The sequence below is a fragment of the Motacilla alba genome, chromosome 3 (assembly GCF_015832195.1).
Source record: "Motacilla alba alba isolate MOTALB_02 chromosome 3, Motacilla_alba_V1.0_pri, whole genome shotgun sequence".
NCBI classification, from domain to species: domain Eukaryota; kingdom Metazoa; phylum Chordata; class Aves; order Passeriformes; family Motacillidae; genus Motacilla; species Motacilla alba.
This window is the reverse complement of record NC_052018.1, coordinates 65,274,812-65,296,310: the sequence shown is the minus strand read 5'-3', so window position 1 is coordinate 65,296,310 and position 21,499 is coordinate 65,274,812. Positions and strand designations below refer to the sequence as shown.

The following is a 21,499-nucleotide window of genomic DNA, read 5'->3' as shown; positions in this document are numbered from 1 at the left end:
GAAGACAGAGCGGATGCATCCATCCTGTTCAAGCTATTTGTACTGTAATATAATGGATTCTAAGGAACAATTCAGTGGCCTTTGGTGCTTTTATTTTATTTCACAGACCCAGGTCTATGCTATTTTTCAGGCATTATTCCATTTAAACATATAAGCTATTCTCCTAACCGCAAAAAATTTTGCAGTTCTTGACTACTGTATTGCATTTAATGAGCTCAATATGTAGAGAGGTTTAGCAACAAATTAGTATCCTAACCATAGTGCATTATTACAAATAGTAAGAATAAATAATACAGGATTCTTTTAATGAAATCAATTCTTTATTCCAGACCTAGACTGGGTAAGGCTAGTTAAACCAGTTTGCATCTGGGTGCTTATTATGGAAGTCCAACAGGCATCTAGGTCTGTTCATATAATGGGTCATTTCTTTTTACAGAAATTGAGGTAGCAGAGTGCACTTACATCAGGACCCAAATAAAACTCCAGCTCTCATATTCCACTTCCAAATCAACCGGGGTCACTGCTGGAACTCTAATTTTATGCATCACCTGAATTATATACCATTTCTTTTCTTCTGCTCTACTTAAAACTTCCCCAAGTTCCTTCCTTTTCCCCTTTTTACACTGGCCTTCCTTCATTCAGTCTAATCAAGAATGTAATTTTACTCCCCTTATTATTCCATAGAGGAGTCACCTCATCCCTCCTGTAGCTCATGGAAAGAAGGGACTTTTGCCTCACGCTACCTTATTTTACACCTAATATTTCCTTAAAGCCACATTTTTTTCTGCAGCAGTAACAGAAATTTTCATTATAATGTAAGCCATCCCTATTTCCAGGGATAGAGAGGATTCCAGCCATTTCCAGAATATATTTTTCAGTTTGTCAGCCTTCACTTGTAAATGAGATGGCTCACGGTTACACAATGTGAACTTGTTTAACAAGAGCTGGAAATTCATCTTAGATATCAAATCTGCTTCTTCAGACAAAACCTGAAATTCATCACAAATATACCATCCTGTCCTAGGGAAAGTACAATGCCCCATACCAGTTGTAATTTGGATTTGACTAACTCAACAGGAAGGATATCTTATCCTGCAGACCAGCATCATTATCTGTTTCAACACTCCTTACACCTCAATTTCTGAATTTCCTGCATATTATGGGCAGTAAAAAAAAGCATTTCTGTTCCACTAAAAATGAGGTTTATAAGGAAAAAAAAAAAGTGAATTTTTAATGTCTAATCATAGACCTCCAAATCCTGAGGTTAGAATAGTCATGTAATAAAATATTAAAAACAATAAAAACAGCTGAAAAAACAACAAATCTACTTAAAAAATATTCTTCAGAGTATTCCCTGACATGAAGATTTACCAACAAAATACTAACATTTGGTTATAGAATTAATAAAAATACATTAACATTACTCATTTTTTTTTCTGACCACAATGAAGTAAAACTACTACTCAATAGAATTTGAATTCCATTACAGAAGACACGCCAGACAAAAAAAGAGAAGGAAAACACAGGTAGTAAGTCCAAGAACTACAGCAAAAGAGTCAAGTAACTCAATGAATTTTTGCTACTAGAAGAACCCACAGTGTTTTGTAACACTGTTGAAAATTGGCTCTGTTGAATCAGCTCTAGTTACATTTTGGTCTGAATTTTTCTTAGCATGAAGATTTTCACCACTGCTGTGTAGAGCACATATGAATTATCCTAATTATTTATTTCTAAGATAAAGTTCTTGACTGTAAACAGCTAGCTGATAAAAAAAGTGTGAGTGGTATTTGTGTGTAGAAACCCAGCCACTCCTTCAGTTAGGAAAGACTCCTAGGAATCTCCTTAAAAAATTGTGTTTGAAACACCATTAGGAAAATACAGGGTTATTTTTGTCAGGTACTGCTGGTAAACATCTCACACCACTTCTGGTTAGAATCTTCACACCATTTCTGGTTAGGAACTATCAGTTCTGTTTTTTTGGGGTTTTCTTCAGCTATACATCAACTTTTATACATCCCAGTAAATAGCAATTACACAACAGAATGAAACACAATCTATCTCTAGCCACATTTTCGCAAAGCAAGGAAATGCTGGACCCGAAAATAGAGCCCCTGAAAAATATTAATGTGCATTACCAGAATATTAAATACTCTTTACCATTGGTATAGCAATAGTAAAACAAGTCCTTTTTCTCTGACATGTTCTTACCCTTATCGTGTGTGTATATATATTAGCATACAAGAACAGCAGTAACATTTAATATTCAAGCTGTGTTTTACCAATCAGAAGTGAAGTTTAAGTTCTCTCAGAGGTGGATACTGCTGCCCATTTCTATAGAATTCAAACACTCTCTACATAAAATCAGCAAAACCTGAAAAGCTCCTGATTCCTTCCAAAGAGAAAGGTAGGAAGACAAGCCATATTAAAGACATGTAAAAGAAATCCTGGCTAGGTAACAAAGATTATGAAAAAATAATTTAGGCCTCAAATCTGGGTTGTTATCCATTGGAAACACTGAGCAAACTGGTACTCACAGGTATACAATACTCCACCATTGGATAATGCAATTTATGCCCCTTTGCTGTGCGGCCAGAAAAGAAACAGCTCTGACAGACATCATAGTTGAAATGTTTTAAGCTCCGGTACCTGTGGGGACATTAAACAAAGTGATTAGAGGTTTACTTCTAATTAAGCCTCACAAAGCAACTTACTCTCTGAAATGGGTCACCTGCTTTTCAGCAGCAGCAACACAAGGACACAGTGAGTTTGTTGGGATTAGCTGAGAGAGAAGTTTGATGAGTGTGAGTGTGCACAGCCAGAACGTGGCACGGCCAGCACTCATCCCAGCTGCAGGCCCAGGGACAGCAGTGCCACTGCAGCAGCTGCAGGGACACAGGAAACCTGCAGCCCCCTTAGCCCACAGAACCTTCTACACTGCACACCTCACTGAGTATTTAAAAGTTCCTGTCTCCATATCAATACAGACAGCCATCTGAAATGCATTACAGATCTGTAACTGCATATATCAATCACCTGCTGCCCAAGCAGCTTTGATGCAGAAAAATCTTACAGGCATCAGCTTCATTGATGGACTGGGAAGAATTTATAATTTTCAAGTTTTTACTGACTTTAAACTACATTGCATTAGTTTTTCTTTTCCTCTATTTACTATTCATGTGTTATCTCAAAAAAACTTTTATAAATCAGACTGCTTTATTTCAGTTTTTATACTCAACAGTTAAAGGTTTGTAAATAATTTTGATGCTCAGAAACTCAACATACATTTCAGAAAATTAAATTCTCAAGAATTCATGAATTTTAAGAATAATTTAAAATTCAGTTAAAAATATATTATTTATTTACTTTTAGTTGATTTTTGAGAGAGTGTATGTATAAATAGGCTAACCAACTTCTACAAGTATCCCTTGTACTAAATGTAATCACCAAGAACATGGTTTATTTATTTATTTAGACTAAATCAACAGTTCAGTTCCAGATTGCACCCACTGTTTCTATGCTATGGTTGTTTTGACTGAATGAGGTTATATCATTTGTATGAAAGTAAAATGAGCTAACTGAACCAAATTGAATAGCTACTGAATAGTTAAAGTTTAAATTAAATTGCTTCCTGAGAGCAGTTTTCAGTACCCATCCACATTTTACCCCTGTTGAGTTTTATGTTTTGTTTTGCAAGAGAATATGTGTCTATAAATGTAAAAGTTCACTTTAAAAGATGCTGATCCAACTTGTTTATAATCTTTTCTCAGAGACAATGCATTAAATGGCTACATTTACCTTCTGCTAAGATGCTAGATGCTTTTGTTGTTGCAGATCTCCAGCTTCATTGTAGAAATTATTTAGAATGACCCATTCTAAATGGGTCTTTGTCTTCTTTTTCATCTCTCTGCCCTCCTACACACAGTACAACTTAGACAACTATAACATAGCTGTGCCAGAGCTTTGTCACCTTATGCTTCCTCAAACAATAACAAAGACAGGAACACTTAGAAAATTTCATCTCTTTTTAAGACAGGCAACAAAGTTTGATCAGATTATTACTTTTGCAAATAATCACATACCTGTATTGATAATAAAAAAGAAAAAGAGGGTTGCTAGCTCAATCCCGTAAGATTGACTAAAGCCAGCATCCCTAACACTAGGCAAGATGAATCTGACCTCAGGATTCATATTATTATCCTCTAAAATAACAGAAAGATGGAGGAGAGAAAGCTCAATGAACAAAAATTCCTCATCTGCCTGGATACCTAAAGAAAAATCTTAGAAACACTTACATGATTGACTGCTTTTTATTTTTCCTAGATAATACATCAGACTTCATGACCACAGTAGAGGAAAAAGCCAGTTATGCTCACCTCTGGCCTCTAATGCAGATTTAGGACATGAGGGTTGCATCACTTTATCCACTGGAGCAATCAATTTACAAATGCATGCTAGTCACAGCAATACTTACTTGCTAAGGGTACCAACTACAGCTTAGGAGAATAACATGGAGAATATTCTCCATGCAACACTCTCTTTTAGAATTCACACCTTTCTTTGAAAAGAGAAAGGTTAGATTATGTTCAGGGACATGGACAGGGACTTTGCAAGTCTCATCCCAGCAACATATCAGTGTTTGTTTTAAGCAAGGAAAGACTGATGTTGAAGGGTGTTTTATACTGCCTGGCATAAGTGAGTTTCCCAAGCCTTATGCAGGAGAGCAGACAGACAGTCCATGTTTTTTCTTACTGATCACCTCCTTTTGATCTTGTGCTTACAGAACACAGGGGTGCATTTATACTTCATTTGCTATCTCTTGAATCCACCAATCCAAAGCCATCTGATGACAGCTCACGCTGTGCCTCTGTCAGCCACAGGACCACTGGGTGTCTAGCAGTGGCACTGCATGAGCCAGAACTGCACTGGCTCAGGCCACACTGTGGCCTCACCATGGGTGGCAGATCCCATCTTAAAGAAGGAAAACAGTCGAAAAACAGACAGGAAAAAACTTGTTGGAAGGCTTAAAAATGTGGATATTTTCAGAGAAACATTGCACCTAACACCTCTCCTCTTACCTAAATCCAACAATTGGACACTCCTTACAGATGTTGCACTTGGCCTGATGTTTTGCTGTTTCTGCAGCTGCCACACGGTGCAGAACTGGCAACCACACCATAGACTGTGGCTCCAAGCGCATCCAATCTATGAATTGCTTTACAGTTATTTCCGGCTTATTGTGGTTCTGTGGAGAGAAAAAACCCACATCCAAATTAAAAAAAAAACAAACAAAAACCAACAAAAACAACAACAAAACACAAACAACAAAAACAAAACACCAGACACCCACAAGGTGATTTTCTATGACTGCTTCCATAGATTAGAATTCTATGGAAAAACACCCCAACAACCTGCATTAATTCTTTCCATGGCAGTTTAATCCAAAACCATTTACAGGATACAAGAAATAATCTCCATGAAAATTAAAATAAAGAAAACAAGTTAAGTCAATAAGACTCTAGAAGACTTAACAGCTGTGATAGAGTGGACAGATGGTAAGAAAGATGGAGGACCTAGTACAGAAGTAACAGACTGTAAAGTAAAGCTGTCTTTCAACTGAAAGGACTTGAAAAGTAAGTGAGTACACTCTGCAGTTCAGACATACTGAAGACATGGTTATCTTCTGAGTTAAGATTGACGAAAAAATGCTAGAAGTCAGTAGTGTTTGCATGTGTGTACTAAATGGCCCAAGACTTGTCAATTTTTTGTGTTCTAAGTCCATGGTGTTCTTTCTAGTTAGTACATTAAACATAATACACACACACACACAAAATAAAAAAAAAAACCAGGCAAAGAACAAGAAAGGAATCTGCCATTTACAGCCAGTCACTGCAAGAATAAATCCAAGCTAATGTATTAACATGATTGTTTTAAGAAGCAAGCAAACACACTTCCACATTTTCTTTAAGTTATAACCACCAGAGAAGCCTAGCTACAAAGGTGTTGTATTCATCAACTTTGTCAGCAATAACAACAGAGCTCAATATTTCTGAGCTCAGTGGAAGTAATAAAATAAAGCTTAAAATGAAAGTTATTCTTAAATGGTAACACATGATGGAAAGCTTCTTAACCTATTCATGGTCCAAGTTCATCTTTGGCAGTAAGAGAGAGAAGCATGGAAACAAAAGAGTGTTTCTTCCTCACCAACAAAATACTTGTTTTCACTGGGCTAACTGACATGCAGCCGCACATTTTCTCTATGCTCTCCTAACCAGGGACTAAACTTGAACTACTCCTGTGAGATGAGGGATTGCAACCTCATTATCAGTATAACTGTAATAATACATCAAGTATTTAAACACTATCTTGCTAGTACCCCACCCATAATTGAATAGCATGGGAGATGGGGTAGATGCTTGAGGGACATAAAAGTCATTCTTCTGTCACACAGAAAGCCTGTCAACAAAAAATGAAAAATTTATTTCAGTATGACTCAAACCATTCAAGGCCAGTGATAGATAAGCCAAGCATCATCCCTTATTGTCTGAAACAGCAATGTTAAAACATCAGGGGAACCTTTACACGGTTAATTGGTGAAACCAACTTCTGTAAGTATCTATCAAATTATTCATGACCTGGACAAATACTCTTTCAATCCTAATCACCTGAATCCAGAAATGAATCTAATAGTTCAGGAAAAAAGCCAGCACAACTGCATTTTTCAAAGAACTGGACAAAAATGTAGAAATCTCTATGAAAGAACGGCAAAAGAAAATCCTCTGAAAGTTCACTAAAATCTTAAATGTTCAATTCCATAAAATCAGTCCAAATCAATAATTTTACATAAGCCATGGTGTATTTTTAATCCATATGCAATTTCTGACAATGTTCAAATCAGCTGCTTTCACAAAAATAATGTACTGAAACAGTATGGCTATCACTAGCTAGCATTTGGAGCCTTAGGCATCCTTGAAAAAGTCTGAGTTAGTTGTGGTCCATTACAACATTCTGTTTTTAATTCTCATCATCTTTAAACAGACAGACACTCCTTGCAGCCTCATTAACCCCCTGCATGTAGCTGGAGCTTCACAGCAGGCTGCAAGAGCTTTATTCTGTGTTCTGATCTGCTGCATGAAGGCTTGCAATATAAAAAAGACTACGCTTGAAGTTTCATGGGACTGCAAGGTCTTTTGTCACTAACATAATGCTAAATAATTTCCTCATGCACAAGGTCAAATTACTATCAACATCATTTTCTTGTTCTGGTGAGATCATGCCTTATTCCAGCTGGAAAAAGCATGTTGTTCTCACAGCATCAAGTTGCTTTGAACAATGCAAAGCAGGATAATTGGCCGCTACAAAATTTTTAACAGCTTTTAGAGCCACAAACACTGTCAGAATCGTGAAGATTGATATACTCTTTTGGCTAAACAAAATCTGTTTGATCCTCTCCTAAACTGTAAACCATCTTTCCAGCTGCATTTTCACATTAATTTCCCATACTCAGTTGCAGGAGCATATTAATTTCTGTTCAAAACTCAGTTGATATTTTTATATTCCTCTCTTCTTTTTACATCAGCATGTGTAAATGAACCTGTAAACTTAACAGAGAAACATTGGTTTTGTGTTGTTCTTCACATGAAGGTCTTTATCTTACCTGTTGGAAGCAGCTGCGCACGCTGGGTTCAATGTTGCTGCCACCAAAGGCTGCCACTTCCCCAAGCTGCCGTGGGATCTGGATAGCATCGTGAAGCAGAAGGCCCAGCTGCCTCTGATCACACATTTCTGTAGGGCCTGCTACCTCCTTGAAGAGGTCTGCAACATCAACAAAAGAAAGACACGATCTCATTCCATTTCCATGTATGCCTCCTTTTATTCAGTACTGCTGCAGCTCAAGCTTTTAATTTCTGTATTATTGTCGTGGTTACAAATGGCCACTGTCCCAAACTTTCATCTAATCATAAAAATGAGAAAAGTAAGGCCAAATAAATGAAGCTATATGGCTTCTTATGGCACATAGTGGATAGGAATGTGATTTGAGGAAGCACAGCTTCATCAGCAAAAATTCCTGCCTGACATACCTAAAGATGATTCCGTGAGTGACTACATTATTGGACAGGGGCATGACTACAGATGTTACCTCCCTGGACTTCTGTACAGCTTTTGACACAGCCCTCCACAACACCCTTGTCTCTAAATTCAAGAGAGATGGATTCCATGGGTGGACTGTTAGATGATAAGGAATTGGTTGGATGTGGCCAACAGCTCAGAGTCCTGACAGACAACAGGGACGAGTGATGTCCCTCAAGGGCCCCTCCTGGGACCAGTGTTATTTAATATCTTAAATTAATAAAACAGATGGAGGGATTGAGTGCACCCTCAGCAGGTCTGGAAGTGACACTAAGCCGAGTGGTGTGGCTGACACACCTGGAGGATGGGATGCCATCCACACCTGGACAACCTGGGAACCTCATGGGGTTCCACAAGGCCAAGTGCAAGGTGCTGCACTTGGGTCAGGGCAACCTCCAGTATCAGTTCAGGCTGGGGGATGAAGGGACTGAAGGCAGCCCTGTGGAGAAGGACTTGGGGGTGCTGGCAGATGAAAAGCTGGACAGCACAGAAAGTCAACCATATCCTGGGCTGCATCAGAAGCTGTATGGTCAGCAGATTGAGGGCGGTGATTCTGCACTCTCTGCTCTTGTGAGACCCCATGTGGAGTCCAACTCTAGGGTCCCCAGTACAGGAAAGACATGGAGCTCTTAGAGTAGATCCAGAAAAAGGCTAGAAAACTCATCATAGGAGAGATGTTCCATCACTCTGAAGAAAGGCTGAGAGAGTTGAGGCTGCTAAACCTGAAGACTCCAGGGAGACTTTATTGTGGCTTTTTGGCACTCAAAGGGACCTTAAAAGAAAGCTGGGAACACAGCTTTTAGCAGGGCCTGTTGCAATAGGGTAAGTAGTAATGGTTTTAAAACTAAATGGTTTTAAAACTAAAAGGAGGTAGATTTAAACTGGTTATTAAGTATATTTAATTTTTTTTTACAATGAGGGTAGCAAAACACTAGAGCAAGTTTCCCAGAGAGGTGGTAGATGTTCCATCCCTGCATTCAAAGCCAGATTGGACAGGGCTCTGAGCAACCTGATCCAGCTGAAAATGACCCTGCTCATTGCAAGGTGGTTGGTCTAGATGACCTTTTAAAGCCCCTTCCAAACCAAACGATTCTATGATTCCATGAAGAATGAAGTAATATTTCAGATATCCACATCTTATGCTAAAAAACTATGTCATGCTTCAGTTGGTTGGGGACAGAAGCACAATTACTCTGAACTGGAAGTTACCACAAGTCACATCTGGTCATGTGAAATAGCTTAAAGCAAGAACAGCAGCCAGAAAGACAACTTGAGCTAAACAATAATCACATTTTCTTCCTGGATAACCATGTCTGCTTCCATGTACTTTTCCTTCACTGATTCCATTTTCCTAAGGTAGGTGTCAAGCCCTGCAGTATAAATGGATGAACCAGGATGACTGCAACAATGGAAAAAATTGATCCTGAAAAGGATTAAGAAAATTTTTCCAGATACAGGCACTGAGAAGGAAGATAGTGAATGTACCTACATCACAGTAAAGCACTGAGTTAATAGGCCTGTCAGCAGTTATTATTTCTCATGTGCTTTCTTAGCACATTTCTTTGATTGGACAATTTTAATTGTTAAAATGCTCAGCTAAAAACGTTAATGTTTCTGCCAAAAATTTTGATTTATGAACTCTGTAACTGTGTACATTAGCACTCAGTCAAGAGATTAATCTTTTCTGAAAACATCTTAAATGCTGAGTTTATCTAAGAAATATTTTTTAATTCTGTGATTTGTACAAATTACAGAAGAAGTGGAATCAAATTATTATGTTTATTCTAGTTGGTTTTTAAAATCTCCTTTTGCACTCAATGGCTGGCTCGGATTAAAGCCCCAAGTAATCTTAAAAGAAAAAGAATCCATTTATATGATGCCCTTACTTTTCCATGTTTCTCATCAGAACAACCACCAATAACTTAGAAATAAATGACATTTGCAAATTCAGTCTGACTGAGTTTCTGATCAAGAAAAAGACAATCTTTGTTCAGAAACACTCACGAGTAACTCTTATTACATGGTGTAAATTGTTTTGCCCTTCATTTGGAGCAACTGGCAAGCTTTGACAGTGTGCTTCAGACAGTCTGAGCAAAGTTTTTTTCTTCTCAGAGGAGGTGGAAGCAGAAGAAAGGATCTTCACAAAAAAAGAATCCAGACGACTGAACTAGTTTTTAGATTTTATTGTATTTTTCTCAGCCTTTCTTGCCTACTCAAACAGCAGCTACAGCATCTTGTCCACTCAGTGTTGAGAAAAAAAACCCAACAACACAGAATTAGGGGACAGAATTAGTACTGTACAGCTGCAGGCTCCTGTTGGCAATCCCAGATCCTGGCTATCTTCTTCAAGTGAGGATCGGATAGTTTTTCAATTTCTAACAGTCAGTTTAAAAAAACCTGATAGTATATTAAAAAAAAAAAAAAAAGAAAAATTTGTCTTATTCTTTCTGTTTGCATCAGTCTGCAGTGGAAACAGGCCATAAAAGAAGAACAATAATTCATTAGCTGCTGGAGCTGGGAGGCAGTAATTTCCTAAGCCCTAAAACTTCACTTGACTGTGGAGCTGGGAAATAGAGGAAAACGATGCGACAGGAGAGGGAACAGTAATTAGCTACAAGGAAACCAGCAAATACCTTTGAAAAGCTCAAACTCCTCCAAATAATTTGTTTCTTAACACTAGCAGCTGTGCCATGACCAAAGACTGTCCAGGTGCAAGGAGTTCATGGATGGTACCCTCTTTTCCCAAATCCCTCAATGCCTTCAACGTGGCACACAGGAGAAGCCCCAAAACTGAAGGCATGGAAAGTGAGAATGCTCTTGTTATCTGGCCTACCTACTCCAAATAACCCATGAGCTATTCCCTGGCAAAGGAGGCATGGCAAGAGCATCTCTCAAGTGGGAGATGGAGGACAGGCTGTTTAGCTCTGACAGGGAGTACCCAGTTTCACCACTACTGGGAAAGAGACTCCATACATCACCCATCAGCTATCTCAAAAGCCACAACCTCTTTTAAATGAAACTTGTTAACATGTACCTATACACTAAAGGAGTTTCAACATAAAATACATTGATATAAAGGCTAAACTGTATAAGAGACTCTACCAAAGTACAAGAAAAATTACTGAGGAAGCAGAGAAAAGATTATTCAGATCTGAGTTGTATGAAAAAAACCAGAAACCAGAAAAAGAGAAATCAGTCAAATAAATTCAGCCTCACACTAGTATTTTGAGGATTACAGCCAGTGGGACTCTGTAACTTAGCTGGACAACCAGAAAAAAATGTACTTAATGGTTGATAAAGGGATACTTGAAAATATTGAAAAGTTTATTGAATTCCTATCAAAAGGATAATCAGATAGTTAGTAGAAAGATGTCCATAACCCACATTGTTTGTTGCATTGTCACAAACAGAATGTACATTTTAATTTCTTCTTTTTAAGTTAGTTCCAAATTACTTGAAAATTTACAACATAAACATAATAGTAAAAAAAGCCCCACCACATTCCAAGGATGTTGTACATCACCTGAAAACTGAATTGCTTAGAAGATAGAATTTATTAAGTAGCACTTCTTTTTCATCTCAAATCATAAAGATTTTACACATTAAATTATATGACCTAAAAGCTACACACTGTAAAAAACTCCATATGTGTTTTTTTTTCTATTTCTGCTGCGAGTTTGGGCTTTGGGTATTAGAAACAAGTGTAGAATGAAATACACACAAATGCATTTTTGTGTAGCTCACAAGTGACCCTCCTTGTCAGAAGAGAAAGCAGAGAATAGCATGGTTGTGGCCAGACCAGGACATTAGCCTCAACAACAGAAAAGTAGCCTGAGACTCCTTGCCCCAAAGCATAGATGTAAGCAGCTCAAAACTACTGAATTACTTTTGCAGGCCCATTTTTATTCTCAGGACCACTTAGGCATGTGCTTGAAGTCAAGACATGTTAATGTCTTAAACATTTTCAAGAATAGGCATTCTTTAATTGAGGCTTGAATGTTTCCTCTAAAGCAATTGAGACTTTTAATTAAAAGATCCATTCTCATGTCAACTCTGAAGTCTAGAATCTTAAAAAGAAACTTGATTAAATTTAAAAAAATCACAAAAAATTCCCTGTCAAAATATTTTTTTTAAAATGTTTCAAGTGAAAAGATCCTACCTGTACTGGAAATGAACATACAGTCTCTAGGAAGGCTGAACACTTGAGCAGCAAACATTCTGGTCAAGAGTTTTAGAAACGAATTAAGGGTTCGTCCAAAAGTTTTTAAAACAAGAAAACTTGCTTATTTTACCACCAACTACTCTTCGTAGAGTTTTCCTCTCCAAGACTAGTGCATTTTCAGCCCAGTTTGTGCTCTGCTGAGAGCTCTAACCACAGCCATGTGATGGCTGTCACTCTCAGAGCAGCCCACGATTGCCAACACCTCAGAAACTCTTAGAAGTAACAGCCAAAAGGAGAGGCAAATGCCAGGAGTTGGTCCAAGAAAGGGAAAAATCAAAAGCAGGTAATTAGCATTAAGCATCCATGTTTCGAGGTCCTGTTTTTTTTCCAAGTGAGTGATTTTCTTGAAAATACTCAGGAATTCCATTACAATTTCTACTCAAGGACTGAAAACTCAGTAGATATGACAAAATTTCTCTGAACAGGAGATGATTGGTAGGGTATGACAAAATTAAAAAAAGCCAAAAGGGCTCATATCAAAGATGAGTCTGTGACAGCTCGCACCAGAGGACCCCAAAACACTGACTTCAAAAGCCACTACAAACCAAGAACAGTACCTGACACACTTCCTTTGTTAGCAAAATTTCTTTTGTATTGAAGGGCTCTTATGTGAAAATTTTAAGGTTCATAAGGACAATAAAGCTAACAAAGATATCAAAGCCTGGCACATTGATCAGAGCTGAAGTTACAACAAAAAGGATGCAGTATCTAACTATTAATTCTGTACTTCAAGAATGCAAGCAACTGCTTTAATTTCAGATGTATTTCAGGTTGAAGTTACAATCACTAGGTACAAAAGTCTTATGAGACTTACTAATTTTTTAGGACTTCTCACAGCATCCTTCAGAGTAAAAGTCCATCTTGTTGACAAGAAATTATGTAAAATCTGTAGCCACCATCAGCTGCCATTTTAATTTTACTACTAAACACAAAGCAACAACATAAATATGAAGCTGACCAGGTAATTTCCTTATTCTGCTCCAGTGCCTGTATTTGGCAACTGTATATTAATATATTACCAATAGCAATTTAATGGGAATATTCTCAGGTTTTAGAGTTTTGTTAAAACCATCTTTTCCTAAGGTTATCAGTTTATCATCCACAGCCTACACTTTATGAAAGCTTTTTATTTCACACAGAACAACGAATTTTCTCCTGAATTGTCATTATGGAACAAAGGTATGTCCATCAAGCTCTTTTTTAGTTATGGAATACTTCACATATATGTCAAATGACAGAAGGCAACAAAACACCCCAAAATCTCAGTACGACATTCAGATGTCAAAATATGTCCCAATGCATAAAACACCTCTACTTTTCTTCAATGTTAATAACTAAGTTTACAAGACTGCTTACAAATGCTCTTAAGGAAAGCAGAAATGTTTTTACAGCACTCCAAAGGTACATGGAGCAAATTCAGTCTCTCTATAATTTTTTTCACGGGTTTCCAAAATGAGTCAAGGAAATACTGTAAAGAACAGCAAATTTAAAGATTATGTGCATAATATGTAAATGTCCATCATCTAGAATGCTCTAATATAGCGCTTCATCTTCTTTTCTGTATTTGTCAGGGCTTTTTTTCCACAAAGTTACTAAATTTTCTTCTGGCCCTGCATTTATTTTTTGTGAAATATTTTTATATTACTCAGTATTTCTCAAGCTTATGAGATTACTAAAATCAACATATTTTAAACTTTCATTGTGCAATTCTGGCAAAAAGCACACATATGGAAAATCATGTTTAGAGTTCAGATAGTCTTTCTCTAAGACCACTAAATACAATTGCAGGACTTTGATGTATTTCCTTGCCTAATCAGCCATATCAATCTGATATGATGATAGTGCAATCAGCACTAACTTGCTTTTTCCCTAAACAAAACATATACACATACAAGAGAGAACAGAATCAAATATGATACTTCTCTATCTTCCACAAAGCTAAATTCTCCTTTTCTTTTGGGGACTGCAGTACTGTGACTTCTGATGATTCAGAATGGACAGCAATACTTTCCAGCCAAGATATAAATCCTACTTTAACCATTGTCACTGGTGATAATGAAAAGAATTGTCTTTTACTTACTCAAAAGAAAACTACCTTGCACTAGGCATGAGAAATGTTTTACTACAAATTTTGCTAGGTGCTTTGTCATTGTACATGACTTAATTATGGAGAGTATTTTGTAAAAGAAATTCTTCCTTACATCTGTACTTCTCTTCCAGAAGGCCCTTAGAAAGAGACATCAAGCCAATTTTCAGGGACTGCACTCGAATTTTTCCAGTTCGGCCACTGAAATTAGAAAGACAAGACAATTTAATACAGTTTCATTTTATTTCGTTCCAACTCTAGTCTATTATATAATACAAAGACATTGGAGAGCTGTATTTCAAATATACTTCAGATCTCAAAAAAACCATTAACACTAAAAATCCATTAAGAATTCTTTCCTTATAAAAGCTCAGCTTGCCTTCCAAGTGGTTTTACACGTCAAAACAGCTTGTATTACTACAAAAGAACAGACATTTAGCTCTGCAAAGTTCTGAAAGTAATTTATTAATGTGATACACACGGAAAAAAAAATACATGAGCACACAGCAGGAAGGCACATTACTCAATGTGAAACACAAGGACTGTAAGATGAAACCAAGTTTTGACACCACAGTAATTAAATCACTTTTTCCTTTTTTTTTTGTTTTGTTTTGTTTTATCTTTAAAATGTTCTGACATACACAATTTCAGGACATAAAGAGGCAATCACATGCCCTAATTCAATGATTTGGAGCTGACATTCTTTTTAAGCAATGTCACTTCAGGCTCATCTTGTCCAGCCTGACAAAAAGTATGTCCAAACCTAAAAAGCAACTTGAGAACAGAAAAGTAGGTACCAAAGCAAGTAATGTTAAGCCTGCAGGGCAAATGCTGTTCAAAAAGATACTAAAACAACAAACCCAGCTTACAGGGAAAAAGACAATTTTAAAGTTCAGAAGATCAATGCAGAAATATATTCTCAAAAATTCTTTTTTCAAACATGAAAATAACATGACACAATTTGTGTTTAAATGAGACGTAGCAAAAAAAAAATCTTTAAAATAGTTAAATTCTCTATATTACACACACAAGGTTAGCTGGGTCTTTCACCGACAAGTAAGGTAACACTAAATTAATGATCACCTCAAACCTTACTTTGGTCCTTTCTGCCACATAGAAGTTATATATACTTTAATTACTTTTGAAGTGGTTATTACATCTCTCTTTCTATCCTATCCATTCAACATATGGTCTGCTGTCTGATTTACTTCACAAATGTTGCGTTGAATACAAAATTATTAATTTACTCCTGGGTTCTTGATAAATTAGCTAAGCAACTTACAAATATTAATGCATTTGTCTTCACAACATCATCTAATCTAGTAACACTAGACAGCAGGATCTTCTTTCCGCAAGACAGAACAGAGGTACACAGAAATTATTGCCAAATTAATCAAAAACATCTATTACTTTTACTGCCTAGTTGGAAAATCGGGACCCAATTTTCCAGAACGCTATAAAAGTGCCACCTTTTTATATATTCAAGCTTAGCTTCAAATTACCTCTTTCAATCACAGACACTACATCATTCTGGCATACCTTGCCATCTAAATGGCTCATTTTACACCCTGATAAAGTTATTTCCCTATTTCTTCCTGTGTATGGTTGTTTGTGTTTTAAATTTACATCCATCAGAAAAAAAAAGTGAACACTTATTTAGGTTTGATTTAACTTGGAACTGACCACATCATTTGTTAAATAAAGACAGAAAGTGAGATTTTGCAGCTAAAAGATCAGGGCACAAAGGCTTCAAGCTTCTCCTGATTTCAGGAGATTTCTGTAGGGTCTTTGAAAAACTTCCTTCACACAAAAAGCATTTTCTCAATAAATTACACCAATAATTACAAAGCCTGCAATATTACATTTTTCGAAAGAGTAACATATTCACCCCTAGTCTCTTTCTTGGAAACAGATATAACACTGTAATGTTACATATACAATAAAAAAACCCAACATACCAAAACCAAATGCCACACACACTCCCCCTCTCCCCCCAAACCCACAGACATTGTAGTCCTGACATTTCCAAGCCAATGGTTTAAGTATTCCCATGAGTCACAAAACCACTGAGATCAGGAGGGTCCTCCACAGACCAATGCCCCTGCTCAGTCAGGTAGAGATGGTTTTCCTGGATCATATCCCACTTCAGTATCTTCAAGGATGGAGACTGAAGAGCTTCTCTGAGTAACCTGTGGCACTTTTTGATCACTCTTACATTAAAAACATCTTCTTTTCATATGTTTAAGCAAAATTTCCTGTGTTCCAAGTTGTGCCTGCTGCCTCCTGTCCTGTCACTGAACACAACTCAGAAAAGCCTGGCTTCATCTTCTCTTCTGCTCCCATGGGGTATTCATGCACATTGATAAGATCCCCCTGAAACTTCTCTTCCCTCACCCTCTCCTGATACATCAGTTACTCCAAGTCCTTAATTGTCCTCATGGCACTTCAATGGACTCATGCCAATCTGTCCACGTTTCTTTTTTCCTGAGGGAGCCCAGAACTGGACCCAGGACTCCAGATGTGTCCCACCAATGCTGAGTGGAAGTGCAGGATCACCTCCCTCAACCTGTTGGGAGACTATTAGGCTACTTTGCCACAAGCTTGTTGTGCAAGGTGCTTCTGAATGGCAGCATAACCATCTAATTGTCCTATGTGTACAAAACCTAAGAATCAAGGCTTTATAGTGGGAAGATTCAAGAAACTTTTTAATTTCTGAATTCATAAAAATTTATGGGTCATATATGCCACAAATGTCAGCACACTATTCAGACTCATTCTAGTAATACAAGCATGCTTGTCATTACAAAATCAATTGATAAGGTCACTTTAAGCAGCTCAGATTTTTTTTTGCTCTGATCCAATGAAAGGGAGCCTGAATCTATTCCTTTCTCTAAATAACTTCCTAACACAGAGTTAGGATCCAAAACTTCTTGACAGGCAAACACAGTCTATACCATAGCCAAAACACAGGCCTGTGAAACCTGTAAATTATAAATGTACTAATCAGGGTATAATTAATACTGAATTGTTGAATGTAAGTGTAAAAACGACTGTTCACCAACAGTGGGATGCAAATATTCTGTAGCATTGTGATGACATAGACATGGTATGTATAAGCATTTTATCTAAGCATGTGACTGCCAAAGGGACAACCAGTGATGGGCACAGCTGCATACTATTGCTATTATAATATAGCAATATTTAGTGCAAGCAAAAAATACTTTAAGTAAATAATAAGCAAATATATTATAATAAAGCCATAAAACACAAAATAATTGATAAACGACACAATTATAAAAGTTTCTATTTAAGTAAACCAAGAGGGGGAATTGTGGGAATCCATAATACCAGAGGGTTTTGGGAAAGCTGCAAAAGGCAAGCCTCAGAGACAGCAGAACTGTGATTAGAGCTAAGCAGTAGCCATGAGTTAGACAGATTTAAAAAAAAAGTTGTCAGACAGGCAGAACAATTAAATATAAGAGATAAACAGGAATACACAATAAAGAATCTTGGAAAACAGAATTATAACATGAAGTCTAGAGGAATCCTATGTCCCTGGGGGAGGAGGGCAATAGCATAAAACCATCAGGTACTAGCAAGGAAAACTAGAGAATGAAGATGAGCCCAGAGCCATTCAGCCTTCTGTTGTACAAGAGCTCTCAAGCCTAGACAACACCAGCACTGCAGCTGAGGACTACCAGGGACTGCAGCTACCACTTATCTGCAGAGCCCAGCAACACTGGGCAGCCTGGTAGATCAGTGAAGGTCAGCACAGACACCTCCACGTGATCACCCACAGACAAGTCAGACAAAGGAGCTCATTTTCCTGCCTTACAGAGGGCCAGAACCTTCCCAGAGCCTTCTTACTGCTATCACAGGCTGCTAAGCTGCTCCCACTGAGTGCTCTATGAACCCAAACAGCCAGCATAAACACAGGGGATGCAAGTGGAGTGCATGCAGAAAACTTCCATCAGCAGCTGTCAAAACTAGGGCAAGAAGTTAAGGCTGACTGAGCAGGTATCTCATCCTCATTCCTCAGAAGTTCAGATTTTACTGAAATGGACACGCTGGTATGGCCTGGGATATTAATTCAGGCTGGTGTTAGAATCTGCCAGGTGTATGAGTGCAATGAAAACAAAGTTGTGATTCTTCAGGGGAAGATTGGGCTGCAGAGAATGAGCATGAAAGACAGCTTTGATCATATGGAAAATGTCAGCATAGATACCATAGATACCCTTCTCAGATTAATGTACCAAAGAAATTCAATTTAAAAGAAGGCATTATCAAAAGTATCTTAAATAAAAAAAAAAGAAAAAAAATAAGAAAATTTAAAAGTTGAAATACAGGAAGTCAGATAAACACTGCAAAATATTTAAACAGTGCACATAGAAGCTTCTTTATGGGTAATTCTAATTGAAATGAGTCATCACCCTGAATCAGTACATATAGAAGCAACTCATTTCAAGGGGTGTTAAGCTATTCCATTACTACTGAAAGCTATCAGTCCTTTTTACATAAATGATGTCTAGAGATTTCAGCAAATGTGACAGTATATAGATGAAAAGGAAAAACCACCAGCTATTGCTTTTGGATGCTTTAAACACAGGCCTAGCCAAAGTATTTTACAGAGCAAAACCTCCTTCACAGTTCTCATAGTAAGTATTAAGATATTTATCTCTAATTTCATTAAAAAGAATCTTTGGACTAGCCAAAACAAAGAACGTAAAGTTTGGAAAATATTTATTAGGGCAGATGTTGATGTCTGGAACAACCTTTGAGTCCTTGATGTAGTAAAAGTCACTGAGTAATTTTGGTGTTTCTCTCCTCTGCTCAGAATGAATCACTCCCAATGTGTCAGAAAAAATGAGAACATAACAGACCTTTTCTAAAAATAAATTGGTTCATTTAAGGGCCAAAGACATCTGCAGGTTAAGTCTGGAGAACTATTCAGTTTGCCATTAATCTGTGAATCTGTAATTAAATCTCAGGTTAGCGGCATGTGACTAACAGATGCTTTTTGTTGGCAGTTTAACAACTTGACACATTTTATATGCATAACACCAATGCACTATATACAGTGGAAATGCCAAGACACAAATTAGCTCTTTTGTAAAGGCCAGTTTAGGAAACAATACCAAATATTGCAGCTTAGAATTGCTGCCTGGCCTTCTAGCTTTTCTTTTTCTTCCTGGAGTGAATTTGAAAGAAGAACAAGAAAACACACTGTAAAATGTAATTTTCTCTCAGTAAACCTTCATCCTCGATTTTTCAAAGTTTATTTAAAGACTCAAGTATTTAACGGACTTGAAAAATCATCTGCACTAAGTTTTCAACATAATAGTCAAGGGGAAATAAGAGAAACTGGAAACATTATTGAAAGGAAGGTTTGCTGCTTACCAAGTACATTTTAAATATGAAAAGATTAAACAACTGACTTCTACCTGAAGTTAGGATGCAAAAGTAAGCTAAAGAAAATGTAGTAGATTTGTGTTCAGTCTGAAAGAAGACAAACCCCAGCCAATAAGTACAAAAAAATTTTCTGACATTATTACATCTACTATTCTAAATTGCCAATAACATGTAAGTCAAGCAACTCACTTGGTCTACTGCTCTATTTGCAAGCGATGTGTTTGTTTATTCACAATACAGAGCTCTCCAAAATAAAAATCAATTTAGGAAGAAATCCCAGTCACTATTTGATGGACACTTTAATTTTTCAGCACTAATGGGGAGAAGTCCAACTAACAGAAATGTCACAATATTTAACAGCAATGTTTGAATGCCAGTAGCCAGCAGATAAATGACCAATGGTTCTATGTACTCTGTTTCCTCCTTCCCTCTCCCCTAAAACCAAAATAAAGTAAAATATCCATGAAGTATAGGAGAACTGGTACGTAATCCTCTGAGGGGAAAAAAGCTATAAACTGTTAGAATTTGGCACTGAGTGAACATACTGAAGATAATGCATGCATCTACAAGTAAAAGTTCCCATTTGCAAATTCTTAAAAATAAGAATTTTTATCGCTATTCAAGAAATATTTTTGCTCTTTTCAACTTCAAATGGGGACAAAGAAAATAAATTTTATAACCACGCTCATGGAGCTTAGAAATTCCAATCTGTAATTTTGTTTATAGCTCTGAACTAAAACACGTATTCAATCAGACACACTGAAGCAACCGGTACTGCACTATTGAGTCTTTAGTCAGCTCCAAAAGAGTCCTGAAAGGCCTTTGCTGAAGCAATGTAAGGAGACACATTTTAGGGCATGGAGGAGCTTATGGAAACCAAGTCTTTCCCCAGTTTTTACTACACAAGGGAGATAAGAATAGAGAATGCCACTACGAAAAATAGGGAACAAACCCATGCCTCAAAAGCGCAACTAAATAAAAGTAGATTGCTTGCAGGTCATGCAGGCTGACAGGGCAGAGTTCCATTTCCAGCAGAAGAAAGAACTGACAAAGGGCTCATAAAGAGCTGGCCAAAACTACAAAGGGCTGCTGGAGTGGATGTTTTCATGTTTTTTGAGATTTAGGAAACAGCAAATGTGTATTTAAATAAACCCACAAGTTCTTACTGTAGGTATCCCAAAATATTCTTTAGGCAAACACAATGTCCTTGGGAAATACTGCCTTGCTGTCAGGACAAGGTGGACCACCTAACACCAGCCTCAGAACTGATCCATGGCAGGGGCTGTACGTGCTGGAATGGAGCCACAATCAGGACACTGCTGACCCTCCAGAATCAGACAGGCATTAGTGCTGAGATCACAACAACCTCCATCTGACAGAGGACTCAGGGCAGGGAGCTCAGCCAGGATTATGAGTGCAAAATACATGAAAAAACTGCCCCCACCTATGGCAGAAATAGACTCTGATCTGAATGGCCATCAATCTAGTAGACTTGAAATATTCATGGTAGGAACACAGCTAAAGCAGTGTCCTAGCTCTCTACTCACATACATATTTTTTCAAATCCTTTCAATGTTTATTTGGTAGTAATACAAAAGCAGTGTAATCTTAGTTCAGTGCTGAGCAGGACAGCATAAGAAACACCTTATTGCCTG

The 21,499-nt window shown here is 37.4% G+C and overlaps 1 protein-coding gene across 9 annotated transcripts in view; it reads right to left on the bottom strand.

Moving 5' to 3' along the window:
• Positions 1 to 21,499, bottom strand: part of UTRN (utrophin) — a 342,608-nt gene that overhangs the window by 30,952 nt on the left and 290,157 nt on the right. For all 9 annotated transcript variants that reach the window (XM_038130632.1, XM_038130631.1, XM_038130633.1 and 6 more), the window contains 4 exons: positions 14,551 to 14,636; positions 7,655 to 7,812; positions 5,076 to 5,242; positions 2,535 to 2,646 (listed from right to left, as the gene is read on the bottom strand). In XM_038130632.1, coding sequence (XP_037986560.1) covers positions 2,535 to 2,646; positions 5,076 to 5,242; positions 7,655 to 7,812; positions 14,551 to 14,636 — 523 coding nt within the window. The remainder of the gene's footprint in view (positions 1 to 2,534; positions 2,647 to 5,075; positions 5,243 to 7,654; positions 7,813 to 14,550; positions 14,637 to 21,499) is intronic.